Source organism: Plecotus auritus, assembly GCF_963455305.1.
Source record: "Plecotus auritus genome assembly, chromosome: 7".
NCBI lineage: Eukaryota > Metazoa > Chordata > Mammalia > Chiroptera > Vespertilionidae > Plecotus > Plecotus auritus.
This window is the reverse complement of record NC_137774.1, coordinates 18,182,080-18,196,197: the sequence shown is the minus strand read 5'-3', so window position 1 is coordinate 18,196,197 and position 14,118 is coordinate 18,182,080. Positions and strand designations below refer to the sequence as shown.

The window sequence follows — 14,118 nt, the reverse complement described above, 5'->3', positions numbered from 1 at the left end:
TTGGAACTTTCAAAAATATTTTAACATAAAGGGGAGCACATTTTAAATATTTGTGGGTTTATTATCAATCATTATATTTACTCAAAATAAAGCAGGTGCATTTTCTTAAGACATTCTTATTCATAAAAATAAAAAGGGGACCAATGATAGAAGCAATAATGAATTTTAATATAATATATAACAAACAACTTTTTGTTTTCATCACTTCAGATGACTTAAATGACCATAGGTAAATAGGTTTATTTGTATTAATGAGGTTTTCTGAAAGCATGCAAATACTGTATCAACAAATTTAATTTGAAAATAAATTTTTTGGCTGTATTGTAGAATATACACTGTTATTTTACACAGATGGACCTTTCTAAGTTTTTAGCGTTTTCGGATCATTGTTCATTTTTGGCACTGATCTTAGTCTGTCCTCAGTTAATTATAATTTCAATCTGGTTTGATAAATATGTAATTTAATAAATTACATGGGAGGTGGAAAAAAAGCATGGAATTCTACTTTTTCGAAAAAGTAAAGAATCACCCTAATTGTGTTTTTGTGATGTGAATTCAAAGCCTATTTCTCTTTATATTCAGGGTATGAATGAGAATTAATTTAAGAACAAAGAGCTTCTTGGACATCAGCACAAACTTTCCTGTTAACTAATTTTAACGAGAGTAAATAATTCATCTTTTCAAGTGTCTCCCCATCCCCCTTTAAAGCTACTGTGGTATACCACAATTAAAACTTTCTGTAAAAGAACTTAAAGAGAAGAGTCTGGATTAATTTTTAAAATATTCTTTTGATGGTTTTTTTGAAATCTAGTTACTGTGTGAATATATTGTGAAGGCATCTCATAGCCCTAAGCAGATGTAATAAACAGTCATTACTTAGAACTGAAACCAGCTCAATTGTAACATAACCCTTTCCTCTGAGGCAATATAGCACTACCAAAAAAGCTCACAAAGTTCTCACTGCTCTGAATGACACATTTTGTCCGTCTTCCTCCCTCCCTTTTCCCTGCTCTCCCTCCCTTATTTACCTTCTTCCTTTTCTCTTTTATTTCTTCCCTCCTTCCCTCTTTCCTTCATCCCTTCTTTTTCTCTTTTGTATTTCAGGAAGTTCATTTGAAAAAATCTGCTGTTTCTTTGGATGACAGCGACATCGAAGCTCGCCTTAATAGTTGGAATCTTGGGGTAAAACAAGTATTTGTTTTATGTATGTATATTCATGTGAAAGAATCATAGTTGAAAGAAACATCTGAACTAATTTAATTTTATTCAGTGACTAGTATTGGATGTTAGATGTCAAGTACTGTGTTAACACTGAGAAGGACTGTGAGCACAGGAAGGAGAAATAACATTCCAAACAAGCATAACATAGTCTCTGCCCCTGAACAGCTGCCATTTTTGTTGGGGAAATGAGACATACACATAAATAGTAAAATAATAATTTAAGATAGCATATGATAAAATACCAAAATGAGTTAGATAGAAAGTAGAATATTGAGGTGGAGGGGAGGGGAGGGAGGAGTTGGAAAAGCAAGGGCATTTGGGTTGAAAAAAAAAAATGTCAGGGAGACTTCATGGATGAGCCGCCATCATGAATAGCAGTTTTCATATCCAAAGCCTGGGAGTATGAATGTACTTGGATGGTTGGGGAGGACAGAGCTAGGAATTCAAGGCAGAAATAGGCATGAAGAACGGGTGCCGTGCACCGTAAGTGAACTGTCATGACTAGTTCCGAGGGTATATGTGGGGGTTGGGAGCAACGTTAGCAGCTGGATTGCATGGGCGCTCTGAATGCTAAGTTGAGAAGTTTAAAATTTTAGGCAATAGGAAGCCCAGGAGGTTTATTTTATTTTTTTAAATATATTTTTATTTAGATTTCAGAGAGCAAGAGAGAGGGAGAAAGAGATAAGAACATCAATGATAAGAATCATCAACCGGCTGCCTCCTGCACGCCCCCTACTGGGATCAAGCCCGCAATCTGAGCATGTGCCCTGACAGGGAATCGAACCCTGACCTCTGGGCAGGAGGTTTATTTCCACCCCACTCCCTCACATTTCATTTTACATATATGCTGTTAAAATGCTTTGAGGAAATAAGGGATTTAAAACAATTTTTGTCATACTTGGTTACTATAAAAACAATTTGTAATTTGAACATTTGAAAAATACAGAAAATGAGAGGAGTAAACTGTTTTAAAATCATAACACCGAGAGATGTAACATTTTGTTTTATGTATATTTCCTTTTTTCTGTGTGTATTTATAAAATTAAAATTTAAACAAAATTGCAGTTATGTTTAAGTGCTATTTTATTATGTGCTATTTTAAATTTGGTTTAAGTTTATAATAGTTCTGTAAACATGAATCTTAATGGTAGCACTAATTTTTCTTTTGGATGGATATTCCATAACTTATTTAAGCATTCAGTTATTTTTGGACATTCAGGCTGCAACCTGTTTGTTGCTAATATAAGTAATACTGCACTAAAATTACTTAGAAGAGTCATTTTATACATATTCAGTTGCTTTCTTAGGCCCAAAAGGGGTATACCAATTTATTTTCCAACCAGCAGTGTATGGGATTGTCTATTTCTCACTTCTTACTGACATTAGGGATTATTATTTTAAAAAAAACCCAAACCCTTCTTTCTAATGATGGGCTTAATGTGCTTTAGGAAAATCAGCTAGGTGGCATGATGAAGGTTATGATGGATGTGAGTAGAAATGGAGAGAGGGAACCAATCATCTTGTAGGTGTTCGCAATGAACTCTAAGTTAGTGTGACTTCAGTGGAGATGGAAAGTGCAGGAAGGAAGCCCGTTTCACAGAAAATACAGAATGCTTCCTGACTGAGTGGTAGGCTGCACAGAAGGGCACCCAAAGGCTTCAGGAAATGGGAATGTTGGCTCTCCATCAGTTAACTGATTGTCCAATGGGAGAATCTAGTTGAGGGGTTTAAAAGCTTGTTTTAGACTCATGGAGTTGGAAGACATGGTATGATTAACTGGGGAGTTCAAAGTTTGGAGCTTCATGAGACTCAGGGCAGGAGTCTTCTGTCTTAGTCCCTCTGTTAGAGGGGCAGTTGTACCCAGAGGCTGAACAGCCCTAGTCTTGGAAGGGCGGAGGCTGGGAGGGAGCACAAAGTGAGGATGCCTGGCTAAGGCAGTGGCCATGATTGGAGGGGAGGGAAATGGATAAGAATTTAAGCTACATGAATCTCTGTGATTTTGGAGTACATTAATGACAGAGAAGGGAGAAGCAGAATTGATTACGAGGGGAATAGTAAGTCAAAAGAAAAACATTTTCATGTTTGAGGGTGTTGGAGAAGTGGTCTAAGTTACCAGCATGGGAGAAGAGCACAGGAAATCCCTCTGAAAGACAAATTCTTTTTGCCAGAAGGCAATATCAAAGTGAAAAACAAAATTCTGGGCCTTTTAAACTTGCCTTTGCCCTCAGCTATTTGAAACTTCTGATGTACATTTCTTAGCACATGGAAGACTTTTCACGATTACTTAACAGTTCGGAGGATTAAAATTTTCAATGTATAATAAAATGAAAAGAAAGCATCTAAAATATTTTGAGGTAATGCCTTAAAACTAGGCCTGCCTGGGGCTTTGTTTCACATTTTATTGTTCAAAGAATGCACTAACAGTATAAAATATGAAAGTCTTGTATTTTTATATATTTATAACATACATGCATTAATCAGGCTGAGCTATGTATCTCTTGATCACAGTAGAATAATTCAAGTGTCCAGTGTATTAAAGGCTTAGATTTTGCTTTGGATTTAGTTTGTATGAGAATGTACCACAGAATATTTTTTCCTTTCTTCCTCTGAATGATCATTTAATAGCTGGTTAATTTTTGTGCTCTATACAAAGGTAAGTTTTTTATATTTCTAGTGTGACTGTCAATACCTTCATTCTGATGCATTAGATGTTCTGGAATTTGAATTTTCTAGTTTATGTTAAAAATACCATTATTCTATCTTTTTCCAGGAATGTGTTAATATTTTTTTCTAGGAATACATATTTCAAGTAGAGATTTATATACTAAGACTAGCAATTAAATTTTCTTCCTGTATTATTTTTTCTTACTCTTTAACCTTTTTAACCTTTAGTTTTTGGAAAGCTTTCTTGCTTTGTTAACATACTTTATTGTATATGTTTCATGCGTAACTCTCTTTATATAAATCTTATTTCTGAGGATGGGGTGAGGGGCCATAGGGAGGACTTTCTTGGGCTTTACATCCCAGTTCCCACCCTGGGTCCTGTGCTGACTGCAGAGCCTCACTCCCACCAGGAGCAAAGGAACAGTGAGGACTCTGAGTAGACCCCTAGGTCCCTGGAAGCACAGCTGAGAGAACAGGACCCAGGATGGGGGGTTTGTGCAGGGAGAGCTCTCAGGATAGGAAGTGGCGGGAAGGAACAGGGTGAGGTCAGCAGGAGTGTCCTCTCCAGATCCCTCAGGGAGTTCTGGAGGGTGGACAGCACCCCAGGGTCTATCATGAAGGGTCAACCTCCCCATTGTGGTCAGGGGATCACCTGCAGGGTATCAGCAACGGGAGATGCTCCCTTACTCTCTCTGGGAGGAATGTGGGAGGCCTGGCAATTCTACTCACTGTGCCTTTGTCATTGTGGCCTACTGAGAACGGTTCTCATTGGTCACCCAGGGCTGCTGTCACTCAAGTGAGATGAGCCGTTCCAGTGCAGGGGCTGCCCAAGGTGCTGACCCACAGAATTGGGAGCTAAATCCAGCGGTTGTAGTTTGAAGCCACAAAGGTTTGAGTGATCTGTTATGCGGCAAAAAGCCAATTGATACAGTAGATATTGCCAAATTGTTTTCTAGAATGTTTGTGCCACTTTGATCCTCATCAGTAATGTGTGCCAGTTCCTGTTCTGTACTTGGTGTCGTCAGTTAATTATTATTATTTTTAAAAATATGTATTTCTAATGATTTCAGAGAGGAAGGGAGAGGGAGAGAGAGATAGAAACATCAATGATGAGAGAGAATCATTGATCTGTTGCCTCCTGCACGCTCTAGGGATTGAGCCTGCAACCCAGGGAATGTGCCCTGACCAGGAATCAAACTGTGACCTCCTGGTTCATAGATCGATGGTCAACCACTGAGCCATGCCAGTTGGGTGTGAGTTAATTGTTCTTAATTAAAAATATGTAGCTACTAGAGGCCCAGTGAATGAAATTTGTGCACAGGTACAGTCCCTAGGCCTGACCGGCGATCAGGGACGATCAGGGCCTTCCTTCCGGCTGACAGCTGGGGCCTCCCTTTCCCAGCTGCTGGCTCCCAGCCAGGGCCTTTCTTCATTCCACGCCGCCTCCTATTGGTCAGCGCACATCATAGTGAGTGATAGAACTCCCGGTTTCCCAATTGAACTCCTGCAGGGACACTTTGCATATTAGCCTTTTATATATATAGACTAGAGGCCCGGTGCATGAAATTCGTGCATGGGGGGGGGGTGTCCCTCAGCCCAGCCTGCATCCTCTCCAATCTGGGACCCCTCGAGGGATGTCTGACTGCCCATTTAGGCTTGACCCTACTGGGATTGGGCCTAAATGGGCAGTTGCACATCCCTCTCACAATCCAGGACTGCTGGCTCCCAACTGCTCGCCTGCCTGCCTTCCTGATTGCCCCTAACCGCTTCTGCCTGCCAGCCTGATCACTCCCTAACCACTCCCCTGCCAGCCTGATTGATGCCTAACAGCTCCCTGCCAGCCTGTTTTCCCCTAACTGCCCTCCCCTGCAGGCCTGGTCACCCCTAACTGCCCTCCCCTGCAGGCCTGGTCCCCCCCAACTACTCTCCCCTGCAGGCCTGGGTCCCCCGCAACTGCCCTTCCCTGCAGGCCTGATCGTCCCCAACTTCCCTCCTCTGCTGGCCTGGTCACCCCTAACTGCCCTCCCCTGCAGGCATGATCGCCCCCAACTGCCCTCCCTTGCATGCCTGGTCCTTCCCTATTGCCCTCCCCTGCTGGCCTGATTACCCACAACTGCCCTCCCCTACTGGCCTGATCCCTCCCAACTGCCTGCCCCTGCTGACCATCTTGTGGTGGCCATCTTGTGGTGGCCATCTTTGACCACATGGGGGCAGCCATCTTGTGTGTTGGAGTGATGGTCAATTTGCATATTACTCTTTTATTAGATAGTATAGAAGCCTGGTGCACAGGTTGGGGCCAGCTGGTTTGTCCTGAAGGGTGTCCTGGATCAGGGTGGGGGTTCCCTTGGGGTGTGGGGCGGCCTGGGCGAGGGGCCTGTGGTGGTTTTCAGGCTGGCCACAGCCCCCGGTGACCCAAGTGGAGGCCCTGGTATCTGGGATTTATTTATCTTCTATAATTTAAACTTTGTAGCCTTGAGCATAGGCCTGGGCTGGCCAGGGTGTGTAGGAAGCTTGGCTGGGGAAACCCAAGTCTCCTGCTTGCTCTGTGGCTGCAGCCATTTTTGTTGGGATTTACTTATCTTCTATAATTGAAACTTTGTAGCTTTGAGCGGAAGCCTGGTCCGCCAGGGTGTGCAGGAAGCTTGGCTTCCTCCATTGCTGGGGAAACCCAAGCCTCTTGTTCGATCCGTGGCTGCAGCCATCTTGGTTGGGTTAATTTGCATACTTGCTCCTAATTGGCTGGTGGGCGTGGCTTGTGGGTGTAGCGGAGGTATGGTCAATTTAAATATTACTCTTTTATTAGATAAGATTCTCGAGAGTGGTTACTGACATTGCATTGTGTTTTTTTTTAATTTCTTTACTGATTAAGGTATTACATATGTGTCCTTATTCCCCCATTACCCCCCACCTCCCATTCATGCCCCCACTCCCCTGTTGTCTGTGTCCATTGATTAGGCTTATATGCATGCATATAAGTCCTTTGGTTGATCTCTCCCCCTTACCCCACCCTCCCCTACCTTTCCTGTGGTTTGACGTTCTGATTGATGTTTCTCTGTCTCTGCATCTATTTTTGTTCATCAGTTTATGTTGTTCATTATATTCCACAAATGAGTGAGATGATGTGATATTTATCTTTCTCTGCCTGGCTTATTTCACTTAGCATAATGCTCTCCATCTCCATCCATGTTGTTGCAAATGGTAAGAACTCCTTCTTTTTTACTGCAGCGCAGTATTCCATTGTGTAGATGTACCACAGTTTTTTAATCCACTCATCTGCTGATAGGCACTTAGGCTGTTTCCAAATCTTAGCTAAGGTGAATTGTGCTGCTATGAACATAGGGGTGCATATATCCTTTCTGATTCGTGTTTCTAGTTTCTTGGGATATATTCCTAGAAGTGGGATTACTGGGTCAAATGGGAGCTCCATTTTTAGTTTTTTGAGGAAACTCCATACTGTTCTCCACAGTGGCTGCACCAGTCTGCATTCCCACCAGCAGTGCACGAGGGTTCCTTTTTCTCCGCATCCTTGCCAGCTCTTGTTATTTGTTGATTTGTTGATAATAGCCATTCTGACAGGTGTGAGATGGTACCGCATTGTTGTTTTGATTTGCATCTCTCTGATGATTAGTGACTTTGAGCAGGTTTTCATATGTCTCTTGGCCTTCCGTCTTCTTTCAAAGAGTGTCTATTGAGATCAGTTGCCCATTTTTTGATTGGATTGTTTATCTTCTTTTTGTTAAGCTGCATGAGTTCCCTGTAAATGTTGGAGACTAAACCCTTATCGTTGGTATCATTGGCAAATATGTTCTCCCATGCAGTGGGCTTTCTTGTTGTTATATTGATGGTCTCCTTTGCTGTGCAAAAGCTTTTTATTTTGATGTAGTCCCATTTGTTTATTTTCTCTTTAGTTTCCATTGCCCTAGGAGCAGTATCAGTGAAGAAATTGCTTTGGCATATGTCAGAGGTTTCTCTGGCTGTGGATTCCTCTAGTATTTTTATGGTTTCTTGTTGTATGTTTAAGTCCTTGATCCATTTTGAGTTTATTTTTGCGTATGGTGTAAGTTGGTGGTCTAGTTTCATTTTTTTGCATGTATCTGTCCAGTTTTCCCAACATCATTTATTGAAGAGACTGTCTTGACTCCATTGTATGTTCATGCCTCCTTTGTCAAATATTAATTGAGCATAGTGGTTTGGGTCGATATCTGGATTATCTATTCTATTCCATTGGTCTATATGTCTGTTCTTGTGCCAGTACCAGGCTGTTTTGAGAACAGTGGCTTTGTAATACAGCTTGAAATCTGGTATTGAGATCCCACCTACTTTGTTCTTCTTTCTCGGGATTGCTGTGGCTATTCGGGGTCTTTTTTTATTCCAGGTGAATTTTTGGAGAGTTCTTTCTAGGTCTGTGAAATATGCCGTTGGTATTTTAATGGGGAGTGCATTGAATCTATAGATTGCTTTGGGTAGTATGGTCATTTTAATGATGTTGATTCTCCCAATCCATGAAAATGGAATGTTCTTCCATCTGTTTACGTCTTCCTCTATCTCTTTTTTCAGTGTCCTGTAGTTTTCTGCGTATAGGTCTTTTACCTCCTTAGTTAAGTTTATTCCTAGGTATCTTAATTTTTTTGGTGCGATGGTAAATGGGATTGCTTTTTTAGTCTCTCTTTCTGTAAGTTCACTATTGGTGTATAGAAATGTCATAGATTTCTTGGCGTTAATTTTGTATGCTGCTACATTGCCGAATTCATTAAGTCTAATAGTTTTTTGATGGAGTCTTTCGGGTTTTTTATGTACAGTATCATGTCATCTGCAAATAAGGACAGCTTTACTTCTCCTTTTCCAATTTGGATACCTTTTATTTCTTCTTCTTGTCTGATAACAATGGCTAATACTTCTAGTACTATGTCGAACAGGAGTGGTGAGAGTGGGCATCCCTGTCTTGTTCCTGTTCTTAGGGGAAATGGTTTTACTTTTTGCCCTTTGAGTATGATGTTAGCTGTGGGTTTATCATATATGGCTTTTATTATGTTGAGGTATGAACCTTCTATTCCCACTTTGTTGAGAATTTTACTGCAGAAAAGGTTGTTGGATTTTGTCAAATGCTTTTTCTGCATCAATTGATATGACTATGTGATTTTTTAAAATATATATTTTATTGATTTCTTACAGAGAGGAAGAGAGAGGGATAGAGAGTTATAAACATCGATGAGAGAGAGACATCGATCAGCTACCTCCTGCACGCCCCCTACTGGGGATGTGCCCACAACCCAGGTACATGCCCTTGACCGGAATCGAATCTGGGACCCTTCAGTCTGCAGGCCTACACTCTATCCACTGAGCCAAACCGGTTAGGGCTGACTGTGATTTTTATCTCTCAATTTGTTTATGTGATGTATCACGTTTATTGATTTGCGGATATTGTACCATACTTGCATTCCTGGGATAAATCCTACTTGGTCATGGTGTATGATCTTTCTGATGTACTGCTGGATCCGATTTGCTAGAATTTTGTTGAGGATTTTGGCATCTATGTTCATGAGGAATATTGGTCTTTAATTCTCTTCCATTGTGTTGTCTTTATCTGGTTTTGGCATTAGAGTGATGCTGGCTTCATAGAAGGAGCTTGGAAGTGTTCCTTCCTCTTCAATTTTTTTGGAATAGTCTGAGGTGGATAGGTTTTAGTTCTTCCTTGAATGTTTGGTAAAACTCCCGTGTGAAGCCATCTGGCCGCAGGCTATTGTTTGCTGGAAGCTTTTTGATGACTGCTTCTATTTCTTCCATAGTTATTGGCCTATTGAGATGTTTAGATTCTTCCTGATTGAGTTTTGGAAGGTTATATTTTTCTAGGAATATGTCCATTTCCTCCAGGTTGTCCATTTTGTTGGAATAGAGTTGTTCATAGTATTTTTTAACAATCCTTTGTATTTCAGTGGGGTCTGTTGTTATTTCTCCTCTTTCATTTCTGGTTTTGTTTATTTGGGTCCTCTCTCTTTGTTTCTTGGTGAGCCTGGCGAGAGGTTCATCAATCTTGTTTATCCTTTTAAAGAACCAGCTCTTGGTTTTGTTGATCTTTTGTATTGTTGTGGTTTTTTGTGTGTGTGTCTCAATGTCATTTATCTCCGCTTTGATCTTTATTATTTCCTTCCTTCTGCTTACACTGGGCTTTCCTTGTTGCTCTCTTTCTAACTCTTTGAGTTGTAGGGTTAGGTAATTTATTACCATTGTTTCTTGTTTTTTGCAGTAGGTTTGTAGAGCTATGAACTTTCCTCTCAAGAGTGCTTTCGCTGTGTCCCATAGATTTTGGGTTGTTGTATTTTCATTGTCATTTGTTGCCGTGATATTTTTTATTTCTTCTTTGATCTCTCTGGTAACCCAGTCATTGTTTAATAGCATGCTGTTTAGTCTCCATGGGTTTGATTTTTTTGGATTGTTTTTATTGTAGTTGATTTCCAGTTTTATGCCACTGTGATCTGAGAAGATGTTTGATATAATTTCTATCTTCTTGAATTTGAAGAGACTTTGCCTGTGTCCCAATATATGGTCTATCTTGGAAATGACCCATGTGTACTTGAGAAGAATGTATATTCTGTGGCTTTGGGGTGAAATGTTCTGAAGATGTCAATTAATTTTATCTGGTCTAGTGAGTCATTTAGGATTGATGTTTCTTTGCTGATATTTTGTTTAGAGGATTTGTTCAATGGTGATAGTGGGGTATTAAAATCTCCTACTATGATTGTATAGCTGTCAATCTCTCCCTTGATATCCTCCAGGAGTTTTTTTTATGTATTTTGGTGCTCCTGTATTGGGTGTATATATGTTTACCAGAGTTATTTTTTCTTGTTGGATTATTCCCTTTAGTATTATGAAGTGGCCTTCCTTATCTCTTTTTATGTCCTTCACTTTGAGAACTAATTTGTCAGATATAAGTATTGCTACCCCAGCTTTTTTTTCATTTCCATTCGCCTGAAAAACCTTTTTCCATCCCTTCACCCTCAGTCTGTGTGTGTCTTTTTTTTTTGAGGTGGGATTCTTTAGACAGCAGATATATGGGTCATGTTTTCTTATCCAATCCGTTACCCTGTGTCTTTTGATTGGGGCATTTAATCCATTTACATTTAAAGTTATTATTGATAGGTACTTAAATTTGTTGCCATTTTTATACTTTACCCCTGTGTTACTTCTTTGCTTCCTATTTCTTTCTTTCTTTTTTCTTTCTTTTTTTCTTTTTTATAACAGACCCTTTAGCATTTCTTGCATTGCTGGTTTGGTGGTAATAAATTCCCGTAGTCCTTTTTTGTCTGTGAAGCTCCTGTGATCACCTTCAATTTTGATTGATAGCCTTGCTGGGTACAGTATTCTTGGATTCAGACCCTTCCTTTGCAAGACTTTGTATATTTCATTCCATTTTCTTCTGGCCTGATGAATTTCTGTTGAGAAGTCAGTGGCTAGTCTGATGGGGGTTCCTTTGTAGGTAACTTTCTGTCTCTCTCTGGCCGCTTTTAAGATTCTTACTTTGTCGTTGGTGTTTGCCAATTTAATTATAATGTGCCTTGGAGTCAGTCTTTTGGTGTTCATTTCGCTTGGGACTGTATGAGCTTCTTGGATTTGTGTGGGTTTTTTCTTCCCTATATCAGGGAAGTTTTCTGTTTTTATTTCTTCAAACAGGTTTTCTATTCCTTGCTCAGTTTCCTCTCCTTCTTGCACCCCTATTATGCAGATGATGTTTTGTTTTGTGTTGTCCCAAAGTTCCCTTAGGCTCTCCTCCTGCTTTTTAATTTTTTTTTCTAGAAGCTGCTCTACTGGGTGTTTTTTCCTACCTTGTCTTCTAGCTCACTGATGTGGTCCTCTGCTTCTTCTAGTCTACTCTTGATGCTTTCTATTGAGTTCTTTACAGCAGCGATGTCATTTTTCATTTCTTCTTGGTTCTTCTTCATTTCCTCTTGGTTCTTACACATATTGTCGAATTTGTCTTCCATTCTTTTCAGCCACCTTATGACCATTTCTCTGAATTCTTTCTCTGACAGGTTGCTTGCCTCCCTTTCATTTACTTCCTTTTCTGGTGATGCCTGCTTTTCTTTCATATCTGGGCTGTTTCTTTGTCTCCCCATGGTCTCTCTTCTCCGGGTGTCTGATTATGTAGTTCTCTCTCTCTCCTGCATTGATTTAAAGGCACAAAATACAACACAACCAGGCACAATGCACAAGGCACTGAACAGAAATGTATACACGATATTTATAACCCCAAATAAAGGTGACCACCAGAGAAAGGCGAATTAGAGGATTGGAGAGAAAGAAGGAAAGGAAAAAAAAGAAAGGAGTGCAAAAATGAAATTGGGAAAAGGTAAAACAAAGTAAGAGACAAAAGAAAGAGAATAAGAAAGAAGAGGGGGAAAAACTATATATATGGGGAGAAAACTCCAATAGAACAGCCACTAATCTCAATAAATGCCAGCAACAAGTACCTGGAGATGAATTCAAACTATAAACAACAGCTAATATCAGGTGAGGCGAGGGAAAACAGAGGCAAAAACAAAACAATCTAAGAAAAAAGAAAAAGCAAAACAATCTTACAAACAAGCATAAAAATTGATATAATCAATAATCAAGCAAACAACAACAAAAGGACAGAGAAAAACAATTTTTGGATAGGAAAGAAAGAGAAGAGAGAGGTGTGTATGGACTTGGAGCAGGGTATTGGAAATTAGATATATAAGTAGGGTGAAATTTTAACGGGGTAAAAAGGAGGAATAGGGAAAATCTAAAGCAGGAAAAGGGTAAGAGAAACAGGACAACAAAAAGGGAAAAGTTAGGAAGAGAGTGATGGCATAAAGATAAAGTTGAGATAGAGTAAAATGATGCTAAAGGAAAGATGAAAATAGAATGTAGAACACTAATCCCAAAGTAAAATAAAGAGAAAATAAAATGATACTTTAAAAAAAAAAGGTAAAATAGTGGTAGTAATAATACTGATTGAAAATAAAAATATAATAATTAAAAAGGTAAAATCAAGTGAGGAAAAAAGAGAAAAAATTAGTTTCTTAAGTAAAAGATGAAAAATAAATAAATAAATAAAAATGTGCAGTAGTGAAGATCATTCACTTCCTCTACTGTTCTATTTGGCACGCCTGTTTCCTAGTCAGGACAGTATTGAAGTTCCCTGAGTTCCATTGCTCCTCAGTTGTAAGCCGGTCCTGATTTTTAATCAGGCAGTGCATCTTAATTTCTTGTATTCCTTTATTTGTGTTTTCACAAGAGTCAGTTTGTGATTCAACCCCTGGGTTGCAGTGTTTCTGGATTGAACTTCGGGTCTGTAGATCCTCTGTAGCCAGTGCTTAGATCCTGCTTTCCCCGTGGCACTCAATACTGGTTTGTGGGAGTGGGTTGCCCTAGAGTTGGTTCTCTGATAGTTATTCCCCACTCTGATCCCCAGGTTCCAGAAAAACAACTTTTCCCTGCAGTCTCTTAGGGTGTCCCCAATTGGGTGATCCTATGTATTGGGCTTAGTAATCCGAAGCTAGGATTTAAAGAGGAAAAAGAAAAAAGGAAAAAAAGAAAAGAGAGCCAGCGTAAGTGTGCGAACTCCGGGGCTGCACGCAAATGTGTGCAGTCTTTTTTTTTTCCCCTTGGGTCTAAGCAGCCAGTACACTTTTAAAATGTTTAGGCTGTCCTTTTGTGTCAGATCAAAATGGGTTGCTTTTTAGAGTTCCCTCTGTTAGCAGCTCTGCGAACCCCCTTCCACATTCACGGATCGTGCCAGCCCCAATGGCCGCGGATTTTTCTAGGGGCAGACTTCCCCAGGTTCTCCAGCTCCCGCGTGCACATTTCTCTCTCCTGCCGGGACCAGAGACCTCACCTTATCCCAGGTGAAATCTGACCTTTCCGTGGTGGAGTGTAGAGCTCCTCTGAATCTGCGTGTTTGCGCCAATTGGGGACCAGTTTTCTTGGGTTTGCAGCTGTTCAGTGGGTGCTGTAGTTGTAGATTCCCCGGGCTTTTCAGGCGTCAGATAACATCCACTTTCCTGTCAGCCTTTTTCTTATCAATATGTATGAACTTTGTATATATCCTGGATTAGAGTCCTTTTGGAATATAGTGTTATAAACATTTTCTTTCACTTTGTTGCTTTCCTTCATTCTCTTTCTGGTGTCTTTGATGAACAGAAACTTAAAATTTAATGCAGTTTGTTTTCTCATCATTTTATATTTAGTGCTATTTGGGTTCTATTTAAGATC

At 40.0% G+C, this 14,118-nt stretch overlaps 1 protein-coding gene across 2 annotated transcripts in view; it reads left to right on the top strand.

Annotated features, from left to right (window-relative positions):
- CEP112 (centrosomal protein 112) overlaps positions 1-14,118 on the top strand; it is a 329,147-nt gene that overhangs the window by 32,055 nt on the left and 282,974 nt on the right. For both annotated transcript variants that reach the window (XM_080679644.1, XM_080679645.1), the window contains one exon: positions 1,105-1,182. In XM_080679644.1, coding sequence (XP_080535770.1) covers positions 1,105-1,182 — 78 coding nt within the window. The remainder of the gene's footprint in view (positions 1-1,104; positions 1,183-14,118) is intronic.